The sequence below is a fragment of the Pungitius pungitius genome, chromosome 1, assembly GCF_949316345.1.
Source record: "Pungitius pungitius chromosome 1, fPunPun2.1, whole genome shotgun sequence".
In the NCBI taxonomy this organism is placed as follows: Eukaryota; Metazoa; Chordata; class Actinopteri; order Perciformes; family Gasterosteidae; genus Pungitius; species Pungitius pungitius.
Window position 1 is genome coordinate 8,934,617 of NC_084900.1, and position 23,157 is coordinate 8,957,773.

Here is a 23,157-nt window from a genome sequence, read left to right on the forward strand (position 1 = left end):
AAATGAACTGTGTCTAAAGACAAAAAGCGTAGAAATAGGTATTCTGCGGGATGGCGATAAGGACAACTGCATGATGAAACAATCTATTTCTAGGTGACCAAAATCTTACAATTTACTCTCATGAACCCTCCTTCATGTGATCATTTATAGAATATGAAATGGTGTATAAAAGTATCATCAAATAAATCCCTTCTTTTAATAGTAAACCTTTTTTTACGATGTAAAGAAAACAATTACATGTCTCGTAAGTCCTTTAATCAGCACCTTCAGCTGCATTGCTTTTGCAGTAATTATGTTTCCCTTGTTCACTTGTTCTAATCAAGGCAGCGGCACAGACATTCATTCAGTCTCAGACATTAGGCTGTACCCTAATAATAATTAGCGAAAAGAGAAATACACGCCATCCTCTCATTATATTTGCTCTTTCTCATTATCAACTTTTTAAAAATCTGTTGTGAATTCTTTGATGATAAAGGTGCATCTCTTTGTTAGCGGGTCGATAAAATATAAAAGTCTTCACTTTCAGGATATCAATTTGGGGGGGGGGGGGCACAGAATAGCTCTTTCAGTCATCTTTAAAACTGATGAGCCCCAAAACCTCCCAGTCATTAACCTTTTGAAGTCTATGATTAACAGTTGAGCTTGTGGCAAATGGCGTCCTATTTGACTAAGTAAACGTATGGAGCAATGATCCTTTCCTGAATATACAAATAGACCCTTCAGGCACTGGAGGGGGATCCATATTCAATTATCCTGCCTATTAAAACGTGTCAGGGGTGTGTGTGTGTGTGTGTGTGTGTGTGCTAGCTGAAACAGGACAACCTTATGCAAATATAATTGTGCCAATTAAACTGCAGAGGGGGCTCAGAAGCAGGGGTTTCGGGTAGAAAGACTGGCAGCAGTTGCGTTTAAGGATTAGTGTGTGTTTCGGTTATAAATCTGGTTCTCCAGTGTGTGCATACGTAGATAAGTCAATGTGCACCTGTTCTGGGAACACTGTTCCTCGCACCCTCCGCTCCATCCCCCACCACCAGCACCCCCCTCCCCCAAAGCCTGCTACCCTGCCTGTCTTCGGGGAGTTGAAGGAGCTCATAAGAGAGGCTCATGAGAGACTGCACGTTTGGAGAAGAGATGGAGGAAGGGAATTGGAGGTGGGGAAGCGGGAATATAGGATAGTGCGCAGACGCAAAAAAATGACAGAGCAGAGCAGAAATCAGTTGCCTACACAAGTATGATAAATAACAAAATGAACTCCGCTTAAAGGTGCCTTTTGCCACCTTATTTTCAATGAAGCTGAGTAACGGAGATCCAACCGGAGCCCAAATGAAACTCGTCAGGTCAGACAGCGTCTGATATATGTCTAATACCAGAGAAGATCCCAGCACACAGCATCAGCTCTGATCACACAATGTGTCGTCCCAGCAGTGGAAGAAGTATTTGTCTAAGATTTAATGCTGTAAATGCCTTTGTTGCGGGCTCCTTGAAATACATGGATCTCTCTCTCTAACAATTGTAAAAGCCTTTTACCATTTTTGTCTTAAGAAAGGTTCAGGACGAGATGTCTATGTGATGGAGGCAGCCAAGGAAGCGAATGACTGGCTGTACTGATGTAATATTTCTTGACCGGAGATTTTTCCGCGGGTTTCCCCCATTACTTCCAGAACAGATCGCTATTCACCAGGTTTTGCCCAAGGGGTAACACCAGCAACCCTGTCTGTCAGGTTCAATTTACCCCCGAGTAACTATGCCTATTCATACACTCAAAAGAAAAACAACAGAATTGTCTCTGACATTGTCGAAAAAAATCTCGTCATTCTCACTCTCCGGGGTGATAAAGTGTCATCACAATGCAGTAATGGCTATATTTTGCGTCTGTGCGTATCCAGAATACAGTGACAGCATCACACACTTGAGGGCACTCAACAGAGGTGACAGTATCAGAGGCATCTCAATAAAGTGGTGGCAGCTTTGAAACCAGGAAGATTAAATGCTCTTGTGATCACTGTGAGCAGGTGACTGACGCACAACAGACACAGCTTTGTGGTGCCCTTCTCTAGCTTCTGAAAGCCTGCAGCTCATTAGTGGAAGCAGCAGGTTATCAAAGAGCCCAAATCGCAGCTACATGTTCCTATACTTTGCATCTTAGCCTAATAGTTTGTGATAAACACAGTCACCTCTATCATTAACGTCTCTCTGTATCACTACATTCGAGCCTTTAAAGATTTAACAGAAGATTGAAATCCAGGCAAAATGCTCTAAATTGATTTTATTTTGCCGAGACATATTTGAGGGAAGGGGAATGCTTGTTGGACGGTTAGAATCCCACAATTGAAATCTCTTTGCAGGAATCAAAGGTTAGCCATCAACTAAATGAGCAAATAGTCTTTTGGCTACATATCTGTAAAGTGTACATGTACTTATAGGTGCCAAAACACTATTTATAATATTATTACAGTTCATAAGAATATAACCAAGTATATAACATTCTTATTTGCTGTATAGGCAAGCAGAGAATAGAGTGAATAGAGAATAGAAAGCTTTCATTCGTTCTAATGCTCAACACAAAGTACAGCCAAGACTGAGGGGAATGTAATGAGTGTTGCAGGTGTTTGGACATGCATATTCGACCAATTGAAACTGCGTGATGTTTTCACAAGTCAACCGCAGGAGAATACAAAATGTCAAACAATGCACCTAATATGTTGTGAGGCATTTAAGAGATACCAACAGACAGGCATTGCTGTCCCTGGAGTCCCAATGCTATCATGGCTGGAAAAGTAGTTTATAATAAAAGACATTATTAATAGGTGAGACCATGAATGTATTTTTGGACCATACAACAGGTTGCTCTCTTGCTCTCATGTGCACACAGCACACATAGGAGGATATTTCAGGTGAAACTCAAAAAATTAGAATATCGTGCAAAAGCTCATTAATTTCAGTAATTCAACTTAAAAGGTGAAAATAATATATTATATAGACTCATTACATGCAAAGTGAGATATTTCAAGCCTTTATTTGATATACTTTATTTGCCATAATGATTATAGCTATATACTATATAATATGTATATATATATATATACTAATATATTAGTTTCACCTTTTAAGTTGAATTACTGAAAGTAATGAGCTTTTGCACGATATTCTAATTTTTCGAGTTTCACCTGTAGAAATTAGCCAGATCGAGACATGGGCTCCAAAACCCTCACTCTTTTTTTCTAAAAGGGACTTCAAGTTCAATATTATACCCTTGAATCTCGTACAGCATTCAGAGAACACATGATTTATTTGCTGTAGCCACTTTGCCAAATGTATTTAAAGCTCCCAAACAAACTTTAGGTCCCCTCCCGTCCCTTCATGCTGATCAGCCAGCAGATGTTTGGGAGGCATAAACGCTGCTCCCTTCCTCCTCCCTCCTGTCCTCCTGTCACACCTTCTCTGCTTATGTAATTACCTCTGAATTTATTTTTTCCGAGCCGATGTCGCAAAAGATTGGAATGAAGTAGCTGTTGTCATGTGAGCAGACACCCAGCTGGGTTCATCCGTCCCCCCCACAAACCTGCTCTCCCTCACATGATGTAATTTATTAATCCATTTATAGTCCTTATTATTAAACAATGTATTTTATTGTTGTAATTTGAACACTGCAGTTTCCATCTATCCAAGACTCTTCTGCACAGCTACATATTGGTCAACTGTTCACATTTCTGTCACATCAAGAAGTGCAATGTTACCAAAGATTCATTTGGAGAAGCCCACCCTCAGCAGTTCGTATCTCCTTGTTGCCCAGATTTCACATTTTGTATTGGTAGGTTCTTTCAACTACACTAAATAGGAAGTGGATAACCTGCTACGGGACTAATAGGATTACCTTATGTCATCCTATCTCATCTTATTCAAGGGGGACTGAATCCAGGATCCATGCAATGTTTAATAATTTAACATTTAGTTGAAGCAGCGGGAGGAGCGGTAGCAGTATTATCACATTTTCTCCACGTAGTGGTTACTGCAGGGACCATGACAGATTGAACACCACATTCAATTGTGATCCACTTGGTTAAGATTCACATTGCTTTTTTTTGTCCTTTTCAAAGACAATTTCATTGAAGGTGCACCGCGGAGTTGTCTTTGGTCTACGAGTGTTCCAACCCCCACTGGCTACCTCTAACGGAAACATTTATGCTTCTTTTGAGTGAAAACGTTATTGGCATTGCAACCTTTAATTCATTGAATAGTATTAAAGTGTTTAGTAGCGTATGAAAGTCTTTTGTATTTTTCCTGCTTTAATGGACAATAAAGTACGTACATAACATAATTAAAGGGTGCTTTGGGGCAAAGACTTGTTTTTTTGTAAATCGTTAATAAAACCTTCTGATATCTGAATATCTTGGAACATATGTTGAATGTGTTATCTTAGTCAGGCCCCTGTTTAAAAATCCATTGAATATGGGAGCGTATAGGAGTTTGCTAACTTATATCCTATGGTAGTCATTTAATTGATATTTTTGTTCATTCTCTTCCAGTGGGTGTAGATAATATTTTCAGTAGTGGATACTGTCGTGGCCGTCCTCTTTTTTCCTCAATATTCCATACGCATGACCACAGGTTGACAGAACGCCGGGTCCGGGTATCAGATTCAGTGCTGAAGCTGGACTCTGTACAGCTGTAAAAGCTCTGACACCAGGTCAGCCACAGCTTTCTTTCCTCTCAAACAATCAATGCTTTCAAATTGAAAGACCTTGAACATTTCCAGCAAAGAACAACTCTGGCATCTAAAATGGGAATATTCTACATCTGCCACATTGCAGCTCAGTGATAAAGCAAACACAGGGAACCGGAGCCAAAAGCTGTGGTAGTGTGCCCTGTAAAGGGTTTACATCTCTCTGCTATCAGCCCCCCACAGCAGAAGGAACTATGCTGAAAATCATGTTTCTGCAATAAAAATAACATCTACTGTGATATTTACCACAGTCTTCCCCTAAAATATGTAGACCTTTCTGACAGCTGCTAACTATACACCCGCCACACCTCTTTTCCCTCTTTTCCAGCTGGATGAGGGTCAAAACATGTTGTCAGGAACAGCTTAGCACGCAACAGACCTGTCTGATCCTTTCAGAGGTCAGATTTGATCATCAAGAAGCAAAGATCCCATCGCCTCACATGCTGCAAATCTACGAGTAAACAAGCTCGCTGCCTACCGCCCTCAGCTTGCCAAGACTAATAAAAACACACACACACACACACAAATGTAAAATGCTCCATGTGTGGATGCTTGATACCCTGAACAACATCTGAAAAAAACCTTTTTTGTTTGATCTAATGCAAGTGCAGTGCTGCAAAAGCGAGATAAAAAAAAATCCATGAAGACTATTTTTTATATGTGGAGTCAACTCTGAAATCCAACCGAGTCACGCGTTTGGCTGATTCTTGGACCACGTGTAAAGCACCTGTGGAGTAGATGATCCACTATGCAAGCAGCGGTAAACCTCCATTTAAACAAAGTATGAGCATGCCGTCTAAACTCGCATCCTCCATTTCTGCACCCCCACACCTACAATCCTGTTTTTCAGATTTGTACGCCTCCGATCACAGAGGTTTCCCCCCCCCCAACTAGTCTTGTATTAATGTCACAGTGAGCCGAGGAGCTTCACTTTGTACCAAGCACTTGTTTCTTCAATTAGATCTCAGTGGGGCGGTGGGGTACAATGTCGTTCTCGCCCGAGGCTTTCTCCTACTCCCTGGCTCTCCACGCAGCTCGAGTGGGTTAACAGGATTAAGGGGACATTTGCATTGGGATGGGTGGAACGCAGAGTGTGTTGGCAGGGACTCCATCGTGGTATGTAGTCAGATATCTCTGAGAGAGTTCAACGTGTAGCGTATTTAGGTCAGATTTCAAAATTGCACACACTGACACGTACACAAATGCACCCAGAGGATGTTAAGGACCGGAGGAGGAGACAGATAGATGGGACGGATCCCAGTGAAAGACAATGGGTTGAATAGGGCGTTAGGCCGCGTCGGGGGTTGTGTGTCTTGACATTGTACTTTAATCTACGAAACTGAGTCTGGATCTTGAGGGAGTAGATGTTCTCATAATCTACTTAATCTGATTGAGGCCAGCGTCGTCTTCACAGACTCAATAATTGATAGCACCATCTGCTATGGTATCAATCTTCCAGAATCCTGCAGAATGGCATTAGGTTAAAGCAATACGCAGTAATTACATTTTACCTTTATATACGCCACAAGTCTGATACTGAGTAATTAAATTGAACATTTTATCATGGTCACAACGGTATGAATGTGCGTGGAGTTCTTTGGGTTTGTGGGTGTGTCCGATTCAAGTCTCTGAGCGGGTTCAGTGTTCAGGTCTCTGAGCGGAGCCGATGTTTCCCCTCAGAGTAAATGCACGATCCATTACTTTTATCCATCTGCCATAAAAATGTAGCCTATTCATGTAGCTAGCTATTTCAAGTGTCTTTATCACTTTTATAAAACAATGAATCCATCTATCTGGAAAAGATTTGATTATTATTCATCAATTACTTACAGATGTTAAAACTGACCATGAATGAAAGCTGCTTCCCAATAATAATAATTGGCAACTGCTGAAGTACCACCTTGGTTATGAATCTCTCCATTACATGATTAGACTTAGCGGTATTCAATTAAATTGACAGGGCATTACTGGATAGCAGAATTTTAGTGGCTTACGAAGCAATTCTTGGTATCTTCGAAGAATGAGGCGAATGATTATATTTCAGCTCACAGTGAAGAATGGCTTCACCTCCAACATACAACCTAACTATAGCTGTAACAATCCCATTAACTAGATAGAGCTTTTCAATAGAGCATGCCTGAGATGCATGCGGCCATGTGTGTGTTTGCTGTCTAAATTGTGTTTGTGTATGACATGTAAATAATTGATTGGTCTGCATTGTTAGAACATCTTTAGTCCACAGGGATGGATAGCAGACACAGTTCCCCCACAGGTGTGCATAAAAGCAGGGTAAACATGTGCCAATTTCTGACTGATCAAAAACAGTACTGTTAAAACATGCACGACATAATGCATGTGATGAAGCAAGAGGACCAAGCATCGAGTTGCAACACTTAAGCAGGTGTAGCTGAAGCCACATGAGAGGCCTCTCAACATGTTTCTTGGAAACATCAGTCGTATGTTTATTTCATGTGGGTGGTTATAACCTGTGAATATAATGTCACGTTAATGACATTAAAGATGCTTGAAGAAAGGACCTGCCAGGACAAATGAGAAGAGCGGGGAAGGAAATGGACATAGACAATGATTACAGTTCAAGATGAAATAACACCACACAAAACTCTCCTGTTTCATGTGACTGTGTTCACAATAAAACGCTTATCAATTAAACTCGAGGACCTTTCCATCCAAAACAAAACCTAAAAATCTCCTTGCAAGAAAAGCCTCAATGGAACATTTTACCTCATGTGTCAACATGTCAACACTACCTGTACACACACTGATGCTATTAAATTGAAGCAGTGCAATGGTTTAGGTTTTATGGCTGTATAAAGTTATTAGATCTTCTTTACAAGGATAAGACACTAGCGTTCATAACATAGATATGCACATGTTATATCCACTCAGTCTCACATTTTATAGATTTTATGCCACTTTTATGCAACATATTTTGTCTTTGAAGCAAAGTCTACCCTGAAGTTTATGGACACGCTCAATATCAACTGCTGTGTGTTTGAGGGTGTGTGCCTGCCAGGTCTAAAGCTGATCAAGAAGCATCTGCTCAGTGATTTTGAGTCATAATAACATTTGCTAGAGGTGGTGGCCTGTCTGTCTCCTTCCATCTCTTTCCTTCTCTTCACATTTTCCTTGCTGTCAGTCTCCACCCCCACGACAATCTCCCAATTTCATCAGCGATACCCAGCCATTAGTCTCACCGAAACCTAGAACAGATGCACAAACCCACAGTGTAGTACAGAACCTGCGGTCTGGCCGCATACATGCATATGCTTAACATTTTAAAAAAAGACAAAAAGAAACGTGTACATGTGCACACATGCATTGCAAACATTGACACACAATCAAATGATACATTTACAAGCTGGGTTGATGGCATGCGCACTGACACACAGATTAACAGAGGCAATGCAGGGTCACGCATTGTGCTTCCTTACATCGGGTCCTGAATATTAATGTGTGGGGACAGATAAGCAGCCCTGGAAATCCCCTTCATGCCTTACTCCTCCCTAATTCATTTATACCAATCAAGTTATGCAGATTTGGTGTTTTGGTTTGAGCCATTGTGGTCTGAAGGCTTCCATCAATCTGACTGTTTCTGTGTGTCCACTTATCATGCCACAGAACTAACAGAAAGATCTAACTGATATCAGGAAAAACCCCCTTCTGCTAGACCACCATGTTTTTCATTGCATTGCGTTGCAGGCTTCACCTGTCCAGCAGGGGGCAGCACTCAAGCTAGACGTCAGCTCCAGGGAGATCAGCTGAATCAAATGTCTACACCCTCACTCTCCAGATGCTGTGTAGTCAGTCTTAAGAGGCCCTGACCCCTGTCTGGACCTCCACACTGACATTGATAGATATACTAGCCACCCAAAAGTCAAGGGTGGAGGCGACATGGAGTTTCCCCAACCCCCCCCCCCCCCCCCCCCAAATCCAACTGCCACTATACTGATGAAGACGTTCATTGTGATACTGAGTAATGTTTTGTCGTTCAAAGGTCCATGCCCGCGTAAAGATGAGATGCTCGCAGTGTGAGCTTAAACGGGCTCAATTAGAGACGGCGCCATCACTTCTTTTCACTCCATGTGGCTTTTCTTTATCGTTGGCCCCTTACCTCCGACCCCTGTCCTCCTCCTCCTTCCCCCTCCTCCTCAAACAAATCCTTTAATCCGCGCTCCTCTGTGACCCCTCCCTTTTGTCCCCGAGTTGGGGTACATGTCTGCACCCCCGCCCCGTGAAATCATCCGGTCAGCGCTGCCAGCCGTCCTGCTCTCCTCATCAGAGAAAGAGAGGCGTCAGCGGGAAGCTCAGTGTTTCATTGCAGTTATGGCTGCAGCATAAATTAATCCACATATTTTCCAATTACAACACACTCTTTTTAGTAATTTCTAAAGTAAGGATGCTGCTGTTTCTTGTTTTTCGAATAGCTGTGCGTCGCCGCCACCTTAAATCTCACTGTGTAGTACTGAAAAAGAAAATCTCAAGACAAACGAAATGCTCATGGCAGAACATTGGATTAATGGTGTGCTTACAGCCTGCAGACCATCCACCTCACACCTTCTGTTTAATCATCTTTACTTTAGACGCTCCGCCCCTTAATGATGTCAGATGACTGACGGCCGGATTAGACCCCAGGAGCAAAGCTATTGATAAATGCCCCTTTTCTCAATGCAGGGCAATGCTTTAAGAATGTTCATCATGTCTGGTAGAAAAATAGCTAACTAAGAGATTCAATAGTAAATGCACCTTTATAAGCGTTTACCTCATAATGTTGCGTTTCTGAATTGATTTCAATATTAGTTACCCATTGTATAATAGTTGTATATAGTGTGAATTGTTATATAGTTGAGTCAAGTGGACACCTTGAGGAAAGCTGTTAATCCAATTCAGAATTAGGGGGATATATATAAATCTACATCTTTAACACAAACTTAAAATGTAAGCCTAACCTTTTCGATAAGGAGCGTTTAGTGTAGGTTTTCAAAAGAATTGTGTGAAATAGTCAGAGAGAGATTTTATTGATAGAATACATGTACAGAGGGGGTAAACCGGCATCATATCCGCCTGGCTGGTGTATCAGTTTAGAACTATGTTACAATATTCCTCTAAATAGTGTGAAATACTGTATATCCAGTAACCAACTAAATAAGCCGCAACAATATATTTGTAGAAAAAAATGGCCCCAAAACAAGCCTATTTTCTAAGAAATCCCATTCCAATGGGCACATCTCAGTTTGAATTCAGAAAAAAAGAGTGTTACTTGCATCCGGGACTGCAATGACAGGTTTCACCTTCACCACGACAAGCTTTCATCTCATTGTATGACAGGGCGGACGGTTCCATAACAGATAATAATGGACACAGTAAATCCATAATCACTCCCTGACCTGCCTGTCACAGATCAAACTAATCTGTTTAACAGAACCCCACAAAAAAAACTCCTGCTCCCCCTAAAGTTTGGATATCAATCACCTGTAGCGTTATCTTCGTGAAGAAAATACACCTGTCGGCTGTGACCTCACCCTCCTACCTGTTGTGTACCCTTGCGCCGGCTTTTCCGGAGGGCGGGGCGCAAAAGGCGCTTGGCTCGGTCAGTGTGGCCACTCCTCCACGAATATCCCCGCGCGCCATGCAAGCGCTCGAGCTGCAGCGACGCAGAATCTGGTTTCTCTTCACGGACCTTTTCTCTTTCCCCGCTTTATTTCCCTCAGATGTTTTTAAGCTGAAGACCAAGGGGCGTCGTTTTTTTTGTTTGTTTTTTTCCCGTTCTGTGCCTGCAGGACACGCTCGGTGACACCGGGGCAGCGGGGCGGTGATACGAGCGAGGCTTCCGCTTATTATAACCCGGCACACTTTGGATTACTTTAACGCACAGTTGTGGCTGGAATACCATCATAAAGACAACAGCGTGCACTCCGGTTCTTTGCACGTCGCTTTTCTTAAGTAGATAATACAACCATGAGCGGGTGCATACATTAACGTGCGCTTTGTGCAGATTTGATCTTCGTGGAAAGCGGTCACCTGAAGCCGAATTGCAAACGAAACGCTTTAGAGATTGCGTTTAAAAAAAAAAAAAACCCAAAGTTATCTGACATTTTCCTGGACCGAGGTCTGAGCCTTTTTTTTTAATCCGGAGAAAGCTGCTGAGCCCGGACAGGAGGAGGATGCATCACAGCTGAAACCACGAGTCCGGGACTTGGGTGTTGAAATCTGACCGGACGAAACCCCTCCTGCGTCCTGGACCAGGACCGGAGTCGAATCACCGATGAGTCCTGACGGTGCGATGTGGACCCTGCTGCCGATGCTGTGCCTGCTCTCCGGGGCCACCTGGGCAGCGACTCTGAGCGGGCTGGGAGGTGAGTGCATAACACAAACTCGGGAGGGCGATTTTGGTGATGATCAAAGCTGAGGGTATATTCCCAAAAGCTGTTTTTATTTATCTGGGACGGTTCTCTTCAATGTGTTCAAGCTGGCCCTATGAACATGATGGTAATAATAGAGATCAAAACAGTAACATCTGCAACTTCAGCATAGTCTGCAAGATATCCTGCTGCCATTCAAGCACATGACCCGGCAAACTACCAACTGTTGGCATAAAAGTGTTTGCCGCAAAGACTTAATTCGTCTCACACCCGCAATTGTCAACCTGTGCGTCGCTGTTACGCACCACGGGGCGCGGTGCCAAAGCGCTGCCTTCCGCCTTTATTGCCACTTGATAAATGTTGATGCGGGCGAGGTGGCAGGTGCCAGACGTGTCCCGCTTAACGTCAACAACAAGTGCAAAGACAACGGGCAGAAGCGGCTGGCTGCTGGATTCATCCTCAACTTAAAGGGACAGCTCAGACAAATGCGCTTCCCGTTGGAGGGATGGATGCATGTGGGTCGGAAATGTGTTGATTCGTTCACCACCCTCCAGGGTAGGCAGAGGTCAGTATCAGTGGTTGCAGTCCAGCAGACTGCACGCATTGAGCTGGAGAAATGTTCAGATTGCGAGTCCCTAAACGAAGCCCAAAATAACTCCTGGTTTTCTAGAAAAGTGACTGTGTGACTCATATAGACACGCCATTGACTGGGGGGGAAGAGAACCAGACCCAGCTTCGGATGGCTATCACACTCTGTGAATAGAAGCCCAGCTCTCTAACAAGCCCGTCCTTTGTGGCGGGGTCAGAAGCACGGGGTCCCCAGCCTTCCTGTTTTCTGCAAACTGGCAGACAGTTAAAATGAAAAACATATACAGCGAGGTGAGACAACCATCACAACCAAATCATGAGAACCTTATGGGGCAGGAGTCGGACACAGAGGGGATTTGTGACCCCTTGAATGTCGGCCTGGATGATTGACTGTGTGTGCATCTATGCCTTGGTTCGTGGTATGAACATATCCTCTTTATTTTTTGCAGAGATATGTGAACATCTTTTTTCCCGACTCTGTGTTTTTCTTCTTTCATTTCCTTTTCAAGCTGGTGCCTTCTGTTCCTTTTATTTTTTTGCTGCAGGTCTTTTCTGTCCCGTACTCCACCATGTGATGTTGTTTACACCGAGATGCAGCGAGGAGGAAAATATTCAGAGTGTCCACTGCACATTAGCCGGCCTTCCGGTCACCCTACTGTATTAATGGTCTTTGCTCCACAGCTGCCCTCTGCAGCAGAGCTCATAGACTTTTACACCTTTGTATTTACTGCTGACTGTTGATTCAGGCTCATTTTGCTGAATGAATGCAGGGTCTGTGGTGTCATTACGCAACTGTGGCCTGTGGCACGCCTGTATCTACCAGATACAGTTGGAATGAGAGCCAGCACACAGCAATGAGAGGGAGACACTCCAGAGGTGATGCCCGGCAGGGTGGACTTCGTGCCTTCACGAAGCAGAGAAAGCATCTTGATTCCTTCGTTGCTTGCGAGGTGCAAAATGGCAGGGCTCTTATCCAGATCAAAGTCCCGACAGCAGTTCTTTAAAAGTCGCTGCCGTCCTCACCAGGGGATTGTGTGTGTGTGTGTGTGTGTGTGTGTGTGTGCGTGCGTCTGTGTGTGTTTGTGATTGCTAAAGAGAGATTCTCGTGTGAGGCAGTGGAGCTGTTGTGTGCAACTGGTCAGGCGACGCATGTGTTTGTCTGTGTTTAGTAAAGCAATAACAGAGAGAGAACCTCGACGCTGCCTCCGAACACAACAATAAGTTGGCAACGGAATGACTCTAATGGCTTTTTGTTTGAAGACGTCTTTCTCTTTTCAATTCATTTTGGTCTACATTAAACATGCGGCTTGCATCATAAATATATTAATTTCCCGCCGCCTCATTGGATGTCTTGATACGTCTGTACGGATGGGGCTAGTGAGATGCAGTATTGGATGGTTGGCTGGCCAATTAGGCTGATGTGGAACCGTCCCAACCCGCTGGTTAAGTGTTTGGGGGGAAAGTCGCAAAACGGCTCGGATGAAATAAGCCGCCGCATAATGAAGTCGCCATCACAGTGTGGGCTTTTGGTTTAAAGAAATCCCAAATAAGCCTGTTTCTTCATGTTTGTCTTTTTTTTTGCAAATATCTAAGCATCCGCCCCGGCAAAACAAACAGTTTGAGCAAAAATACTCAAGATGTCTAAATGATTATAATGTCAATGGAAATGAAAATAATGGATACATGGACCGGCACGTAAATAAGATAATCTTGGCTTTATAGCACCTTTACGTGTGTGTGTGTGTGTGTATCTGTTGCGACGTGATCAGCTCCAGTCAGTTACTGCTGTCTTTAATGCTGCTCACATGAAACTCATTAGTGTGCCGGCACACCAAAGGGGGGCCCGGGGGAGGGGAGGGGGGGGGGGGGGATCAGGGTGCACCGCACGGATCAGGGTCCATATGCAGTGAAGTAGAGAGCGGCTATGTCTAATTTGATTAGCTTGGTTACCTAGAAACTATGCAGGTATACAAGCGTTGTGTCCCTCACCCGGTGTCCCTCTATGTGCCCCCCCCCCCCCCCCCCCACCAACTCACCGAAACTATACTCCTTCTTTGTTTAGAGTCAATGGGAGCTCAAAGGGAATCTCACTCCAGTGACAGAAAGACTTATTGTAGTTTTCTGATTTCGGGCCAAAATTTGCTCTCGGCTAGCGGTGAACTATGTGTGGGTGGATGGGAGCTCTATCTATCACAGACGGATCAAAGCAGGCTGAAAAAGAGAGTTATCGACTTGATCTCACGCACTGTTTGTGTGGCTAGAGGCGCTGTGTAGCTGTGGTCCGGTCTGTGCCACTCGTGAATTCTTCTTGCCGGGTAAATTCTGTTGCTGCACACTTCACACTTACCACCCAAACAAGGAGGCGTCCAAGTCTGAAGACAAGAGATGAACGTGAAGTGCAGCCGCTGGCAACTTTTTTTTTGGGACCGACAAGCGTAAAAGAATTGCTGCGGTCGCTCATATACGAGTTCATCCGTTTGTCTCGACCATTTGTTTCATTTCATAAAAATCTTAACTTGGTCAACCGTTTAGCATTGATGAAGACGATGTGCCTTGTTTCTATCAGTGGGCGATTAACGTTTTATTCCAAATCTTTAACACAGTCAAGCCCTCTAAACTCTGCCCCTTTAACACCATCATGTGCGTTGCAACAGAGACCCCGATGAGGCCGTGGGACCGTTGTTTGCAAGTAGGGTCGGGCCTGTGATGATGCAAAACCGACGTCAGTGCAACGTTTAGCCTGTGGGATTACATGTGGACTACAGTAGAGTATGTGTTTGTGTGGATCGTTGTCCCCCGCCACGGCATACAAAGAGGTTATGCAAAGACATCCCTGCATCCCATTCTCTCTCTCTCTGTTCCTTCGTCATACTCTTCCATCATCTGCATGGTTAAAATGCAGTTGGTTAAAAGGAGAAGAAGAGGAATGGAGGATGTGGATAAAAGAAGGGCGACAGGAGAAAATCCTGAGCTGTCGTCGGCCTCCCACGGAAAACATTCTCTCTCTCGCCCTGCTCACGTTCGTCAGCAGAGTTCAGTCGCTTCTCAGGCGCCGTCCATGATAATGCGCTCACTATGAAGCCCCAACATTGTCTCCGATTGTGAGGGCAACATCAGCGCGGCACACGTACGTAGCTCTCCATGCACTCTCCCACGTTGTTTGTGAATGGTCGGCCCACACAAGCACTCCTGTGACTGGAGGCTCTCAGAGTAAAGGTCAAGCCGAGTCAAATGCCAAAGGCCACGCACACTCACACGCACAGAGACACACACGCGCGCATAAAGCCGGAGCATGCAGATGCCCGTGGTTGCATTCCCAGGAGGATTTCATGATTTCAACCGTTGTTCTGATACGACCATCTCCACTCAGTATGACACGCCCTGACCAGACTGAACACAAGGCGCCCAGAGGTCAACCGCGTGGTATGGAGTCGTAGGTGGGTTGGCGGAATTTTCCCTTCATTCATTCATTCATTCATTCATTCCTTCTTCCTGCGTCTTTCCCACTCCCGCGCTTGACTATGTGTGAGTACATCTGGCATTCCGCGTGTATCACCTGCGGAGGGCTTTAAATGAAAGGATTGCCGGGCGCGGCTCAAGAATATATCATCGACTCATTGGGATTCACTCCCGCTTTCAGCACTCATCTCTTTCCCCTCTAGCCCCCTGTAGCGTGAAAATCCCACCTGATCGAAAGCAACTTGAAACCAATTATAATGCCCTGAGAACGCTTTTTAGCCTTTAGAACAGGGCATGCATAGGCTAAATCTCTTTTTGCTTTTACGTACACGTACTTTTCTAGTTAAAATTAAAGTATTTTAATTAAACCTGGAACCTCCAAGGGGCATTATTAATTTAAAAAACGTCCCTTCTTGTGATGAGATCTGGAGCGAGTTGGACGACTGTTTCCCGTCTTCAATATTGCTGACTGCTTCCAGGAACCATCATCAATCATGTGAGCATTGATTTTTACTGCTCACCAACTCACAGTGAAGTAAAGGAGGACAGGAAAGGTGACACATTTAATTTTCATGCGAAAAGAGCGCCGATGATAAAAATCCAAACCGGTCTGACAAGTAATAAACTGTAGATTCATCCGTCTCATTTCTGGGTCAAAACCAACCAGACATACAGGACAGGGTGTGCGCCCAGTAGTTTTAAGGCAAGGTCAGAGGTCACCATGTCACCGACACACACTGCAGTCACATTGAGAACATCCCCAGAGAGTTGCTAGCTGTTTGGTCGGACCGATTGAAAGTCTGGACGTCTCTACCGATTGGCCTGTCAAGTCAATCCATCCGACTGTCTGCTGCTGTGTGTCAGGATGCTCGTGTGTGTGGGTGTCTACAAGGCCACTAAAGGAAAGACCTGATCGTTCCCTTCATCTACTCCTCTCCAAGTCTGTTTCACCTCTTGTTATGAGACCTCATATTCGAGGTACAGAAGTATGGATTTAAATTGCAGGGGGATTTGTGTACATTTAAGGATAATAATGCAAAGTGTGTGTGTGTGTGTTGCTCTTTGTTCAGGATCTTGCAGCAGTAGTGAGAAAGGAAGGAAGGAAACACACACACACACACACACACACACACCCTGCTCCTTTTTTCTCTCTCCTCTCGTGAGTAGAATACTATACTTCCTTTGGCCCTTCCTTTCCTTCTAGACGCGCATGCAAACAAACACAGGCTTGTTTTGGCCCATTGATCTCCACACCTCAGCTGTCACTCGGACAAACAAATACAAAGCTACGTGAGCCGTGTTGCTCTTGCCCGTGTCTGTATCACAAAAAAGTCAGCTCATGCCGGATTTGTGCCTGCTGGCATTTTTTACTTCGTGACAGTTGGGAGGTGGAGGAAGCCACCGTGGGCAGACTGCTGAGTTCGAGTGCAGAGGAAATGTCTTGTAAATCCCAGTTTTACTGGAGTGAAACCTCCACATGACCAGTGAACATGTAATGCGTCCCCTACCGTCCGTATCCTCATACATGACATGAGCCGGGTCATAACAGATTAAACCTACTGGACACACAGAGGATGATTACACGCACTCAGCGATAATTTAACCCGTCATCACAACTTCACCATCAGGTCGAACCGGCTTATAGCTGTAAGCAGAAAAGGCTTCGGCTCAACCGGTTTTTCACAGAGCAAACAAAATATGCAGATGGCATTCATTGAATTTAGGATTCAATGAAGCTGGTAAAAGTGACACGGGGTGTTTGACTTGTCGGCCTGCTATGATCAAGGAAACGCATTTTGTCATATAGGCCACACAGCAACTCCCATGTGGAACGCACACACACATACTGACACACACCCACACTGGTCTTCAAAGACAAGCTGAGTAACAGATCAGCTATAAAACAAAATAAGGCCTTCTGAGACTACTGTGTGTTCAAGGGTGTGTGTGGGTATGTGTGTGTGTGTATGGTGAACCACCATATCTATTTCCTCGCTGTGTATTGTCCTCCTCTAAGGCAGCGTAGTAAATCAAACTCTGCACTCCTTCTCTCTCTCTCTCTCTCTCTCTCTCTCTCTCTCTTTTTTCCCGTTATTGTGTGTGTCTTTTGGCAGTCTCAAGTTGGCACTCAACCACCAGGCCCCTTTCTTCCACACACACCCACGGGCACACAAAGACTGCTTGACAGTAAGGGCTACCCTGCTGTTCCTACTTTGTGTTTATTGATTGTTGGTGTCTTCCGCTGCAGAGCCAGTTCCTTTGGAAATCTTTGTGCGTTTGTGCGCATTGATCAGCTTTAAAACCACTACATTGACTGCGTTTTCTTACTATGTATTTTGTATTCTCTCTACAGCCTGCTGATGTCCAGTTATCCATTCCTTTAAATCATCCTGTTTTGGATATTGACCTGTTGTCTCCTTGTTTTTTTTTGGCCAATTTGATGTGTGTGTGTGTGTTAGTGTTTGCGTGGATGTGTGTATACTTTTAAGGAATGCAGAGGAACGCTGGTATTCTTAATGGCAGGAAGCACACTTGGTCACAATCCAAAGAAAAACTGTCAGCGCTCCCTCCGAATAACACACACACACACACACACATCCGACATTTTCACACTATCCTGCCCACTCCACATATGCATATTTTAAAAAGCTTGATTTTTCAGAAAAGCATTACCTGCACTAGTTTTGGAGTCGTTTTTTATTTCCGTGTGCCTTTTTGTGTGTGTGTGTGTGTTTTGTGTGTACAGCATATGTGCGTGGACAAACCCCCTCATTAAAATCCCTCCCCCTCCGACGTCCCCTCTCTCTTTCCCTTACCGCTGCTCAGCCTCCCTCATCTGCTCTCTTTATTGTGGTTTCTTTTAATTGGGAGTCTGAGGTGGTAATTATAGGGTAGGAGGGAGTCTGGGAAAGGAGGAGGAAGGAGGCGTTGCGGCAGGGGGGGGGGGGGGGGGGGTGGACGAGGCAGCGTAGACAGGGATAAGAAGAAGTCGGAAGAAGAAACAGCAGGGTTGTGATGACAAAGGAGATGAGAGAGAAGGGTTGAGGAGTGATCCTTGTCTACTTTTACACTAATACTGTTTACACTGCGTCTCGTTTTCACTTGTTTGATTGTTCTTTTTTTTTTTAAACGGGCTGTGCTTAAGATACCAAGTTAGTGTTGCCTATATTCTTTGTCTGTGAATTTTCGATTTGTTTTGAATGTTTACCACTACTTTGATTGTATAACCTGAGTTTCTTCTCCCCAAAACGGGGCCACCTGGACCGTTTAAACTCTTTGACGCACACATTCAGCGACACACAGACATAAAAGCACACAGTAAGGCCCAATGCGCCTTTGAACTGAAGAAATGTGTGTGCGCGGGTGTGTGGGTGGCTGTGAGTGAGGGTGTGTGTCTGTGTAAGAGCTTGGAAATACTGAACGCCTCAGTATTTCTGCTCTCCTGGAGCGAGCAACCTGTGTTAAATGAGATACAGGAGCTGCCCCTCCTCTCTCCGGCTGTCTGGGACAAACAGACGCACACAACCTTGTTGAAAGCTAGCCGTGCTGTAAAGATACATTAATGCTGATCCACATTATCATAATTGAGGTGTCTGCTGAGCCCTGTATGTGTATTTTGTGCGCGTGTGCATCCAGGGGGAATAGAGAAAGAGAGAAAGAGGGTCTTTAAGAGCCAGACCGGCACCCCACTTTCATCTTTCAGCTCCACATTACAATGGAAGACAGGCAGCCTAAAACGTGTGGCCGGGGGTGCGTGTGTGTGTGTGTGAAACATCTAAGGCCTCCTAAAAGCATTATCACACTGTTTTAAGCATGTTGACATTACAGAGCTACACGGGTGCTCCGTAGTCAGAGACGGGGGCATCACAGTAGGAACACATTAGCTGAGCCTTTGTGTACAGATGGGTGCTCGGCTAACAATCATTAAAGTAATTACAGAAAACATGGGGTTCTCTTGAAAGAAATGGAAAACACGGTAACGTTTGCTACGCAGCCTCTCTACTGTGACATGTGAGGTCACACCCAATGTGAAACCGTTCCATTATGAAACAGCAGGACACTGATCCAGTTACGACTCAAACGATGCAGGTGCCCTGATGTGACATCACACAGGTTCCAGTCAGATGGATTCATGACATCATAGTGTCTTGGGCAATCTCATCAGCTTAAGTGCTTTTAAATAACGACCCGCCTTGTCCACATGGGACCCAACCGAAATGATGTCCCGGGAGTCCAGATTAGATTAATATCCTGCTGACATGTGTGTAACCAAAGGCACTAAGAAAAAAAAACCATGGATGCATGCACAGTGATATTTACAGTAGAGCAAAAATACAGGCCTGTTTTATACTCTGTCCTGTCTTGCACGTTTTTCTTCATCATAATTAATCGGAAAAGAAACCATCACCAGATAAATTGATCATGGAATCATTTGTCAGTTGCATTATGAGCATACCAAGCACACCCTGCTTTTTGTCCGGAGAAAATGCCTGCAGCAATTTCAATTTCGATTGTAGAAAACCTTCACCCACTGACCTATAATGTATTGAAACACAGCAATCTGTTAAAAGGCCTGTGTGTGTGTTGTTGTGTAAAGCCTGACTGGTGCACTAAACAGGGCACTGACAGAAAGGACTTATTGCATTAACGACACTAAGAGGTGACGTGGACTTATCCCACCCAAACATATGGGTTAGGTCAAACTGTACTGTGTGTGTATCCCCACTTAAGAAGGTACTAAGCTTGTAGTTTGGAAACCTAATTTACTGTGTGTGTGTGTGTGTGTGTGTGTTTGTGTGTGTGTGAGAGAGAGAATAGTAAGTCTGGTAGACTCTGGTTGTGTCATTTGAGTTTACGGTGATGAAATTAATTAACTTTCTTTACTTGTACCCTTATGGTTGAAGTGCACTTATTGCAAGTCGCTTTGGGTTAAAACGTCAGCTAAATGACGTGTAATGTAACATAACGGCTTGTTTGATGGAACCCAGGGAGCTGCTATACCTGTTGAAATAATCTCCCAAAACAGACAATAACGAGGGACGTGGTAAACTGTACTCTGCTGCACAACCTGATTATGAACTGCTGATGGGGCGATGGTGGCGCATGGAGTGGCGTGGTGCGCTGGGAGCCGCAAGGTTGGCGGTTCAAATCCCAGCTGCCCCAGGTGCCGTGTCGAAATGTGTCCCTGAGCAAGACACCCAACCCCTAATTGCTCCCCAGGCAAAATGTAACGCATGGGTTATAATGCAATGCAAGTCGCTAAGCTGTTATAGTGCTCATAGCAGTAAAGGCGTTACCCCTTTGCTCTGAAACCAAGCATCGACTCCACTTAAACTTGTTAATATCTTCACGGTGTGTAATCCTGCTGCAGGAAAGATGGCGGCATAATCACACGCACGCGCTCTCGCAGAAATCCCACACACCTGTTCGTCCAGGATGGTGAGGACAGTTCAAGGTTAAGAGCGGGGCATACCAAGTGCCACAGTCGTTTTGTTTGATAGGCACGGTTCCGTTAACAACCTCCATGAACGTGATAGTGGTAGTGGCTACTATTCCAAGGGTGTACTAGATAAATTAGCAGTTCAGCGGGTGCATGTTATACACTGATGGGGAACTTGCAAGTTGGAGTTAAAAGCCGTTTAACGCGGTTAACGGCTCAGTATTTTAAAATGTTGAGGTCAGTTTTTTTCTTAGTAAAGGGAAGCTGGCCTTAAAATATTCAGAAAGTTTCTAGATGTGGGGTGCTGTTTCCTTTTTTTATAATATGCAGTACTTGTCGGGTCGAACATCTTGTTTAATATTTAGTCCGCCTGCTCTGCATTATGAATGTTTGGCAAGTTTGCATGTCGCCGTTCTTCAAAGCAGGAAGCCCTCAGAGACACATGGGAGGAGACTCAGGTGTTGTCATGGCTTTCAAATTAGGAGGCTACTGAAGCCCAACTCTGTTGGTTTGGGTCAGGGATTCAAGGATTGCAACTCCTGTTTGATGATGCAAGTACGTTTATTGACTGAGGGGCACTTCACACCCCTTTTAAGCACTTTCTGTCTCCTTTCATTTATGCTTCATTACTTCATTACTTTTCAGATAGCCTCAATGGTTTCTTAAAAGGAAAAGTCCCTGGCAATCATTGACAACATTTGAGAAATAAACAATCTGCTGATGATGCAAAGATGTCAAACGTCCTGCGCACCAGCTGTAATCTGAGTTACAGCTGTTTAACCACACTGAACGTTTTAACTGTGTCACAACTCAACCCTGAAGGTGGGATGTAGATCATTGAAGCATTTAAACAAATGCTATAAATTTAGCCAAAGGCTGAAAGCTTTGCAGAGCAACATGAATTTGGTTAGAAGAAAGAGACAGAGAGAGAGAGAGAGAGAGAGAAGAGAGGGGAAGAACGAGTGCTAATGTACTTGTCAATTATTCACTCCTAACCTTTTCACCGACGGTTATTTTAATGCATCGCTTTGGACAAGCTGGAATCGGGTGTGTGCAGCGTGTCTCTGTGTGTGTCTTCATGCTGAATGAGTGGAGGGCTACTTTAATGCCGCTGGGTTTTGGTGTTAGAGGCGTATGAACAGTCTTTGTGAAGGGACCATGATCCTGGACTTTCGTGCTTGTGTTCACGTCTGAGGTGTGATGTTTTATTACACGTGCACCGCGTGTTCATGTGTTGTGTGTGTGTGTGTACGCTGTGTTAGCTGATGGCTTATTTGCAGGCCAACCCGGCTATTGTTTATCAGCCACTGCTGTTGCATCAACCACTGATGAAAATGTTGGCTGGTAAGTAGCCTCTAGTCCAGTGGGGTTATTTGTAGTTAAAGTATACTGACATCTGATTGCTCTTCAAAGACATGAGATTCAGTTCATAAACACACACACAGACAGACACACACACACACACACACACACACACACACACACACACACACACACACACACACACACACACACACACACACACACACACACACACACACACACAATGAAAAGCTGATCAGCAGGTTGCAGGGTGGCTAACAGCCATGGACAAAGATTTCCTTGTTAGGTCACCCCCCCCCCCCTCCCCCCCCTCCCGTCCCCTACACACACACACACACACACACACACAGATCTTAGTGTTTGCCAGGAACGAGCTGAAGGTCATTAATCTTGCTTTTGCTCGGGGTCTTACACAATCACACACACACACACACACACACACACACACACACCTTCACCCGCACACACAAACAGGCTGACAGGCACAGGAAATAAACTTTTCTCTCCCTCTTGTTTTTCGCTCGTAGATGAATATTGTCTCCCCGTCTTGCTTTAGGGTATTCTTTGTCTTTTCCCGAAAGCGAGGTGATCTGTGAAGCTCCTCCCTCCAGTTGTGTTCCCACACACAGGTGCAACCACGTGTGTTTGTGTAATATAATGCATAGATAAATAGACTTAGACAGGGAGGTTTTTTTTGTTGTTGTTCGGGCCAGTCACCTTTTGAATGGACTTTCTTATTTGTGCACACGTTTGTGTGCAGCGTGCAGATGACGGTGAACAGGGATTTTGTGCTGTGGAAAGGAGCCGCTGTAGTGAACAAGAGGATTTGAGGCCTTTTAGTGATTAGGAAAGCAGGGGGCACAGGAGATTAAAATAGTTGTTTCCCCCTTAGTGCTTAACTCCAGCTATTCTTTAAATCACACTCTGGTTGGTTGTTTTAACTCGTTGTTAGAGACTGACTGAGGCATCAATATACCAAAATGAGTTGTCGTCCACTAATTTAAACTATTTAATTATTGCTATTATTTCAAATGATGTTATCAAAATGTACTAATTGTAACATAAAACTGATGAAGATGACAAGGTAAAAGAAAATACCATATAAGTGAGAGAGTATCGACCGCATATTACAAGTCAGTAAGTTTGTGCTTCTGTCCATGGGTAGATTTGTCAGAGCGGGAAGAAAAATTGCCAAAAGATGGGAGGAAAGAAAGAGAAGCTTAGACGACATTTTCTCACCACTG

At 44.4% G+C, this 23,157-nt stretch overlaps 1 protein-coding gene across 1 annotated transcript in view; it reads left to right on the forward strand.

Moving 5' to 3' along the window:
- Positions 1 to 10,265: 10,265 nt before the first annotated feature.
- The window catches only part of sema4f (sema domain, immunoglobulin domain (Ig), transmembrane domain (TM) and short cytoplasmic domain, (semaphorin) 4F), a 37,285-nt gene continuing 24,393 nt past the window's right edge, over positions 10,266 to 23,157 (forward strand). Inside the window, exon 1 of the mRNA XM_037479022.2 lies at positions 10,266 to 11,097. Coding sequence (XP_037334919.2) covers positions 11,007 to 11,097 — 91 coding nt within the window. The 5' untranslated portion in view covers positions 10,266 to 11,006. The remainder of the gene's footprint in view (positions 11,098 to 23,157) is intronic.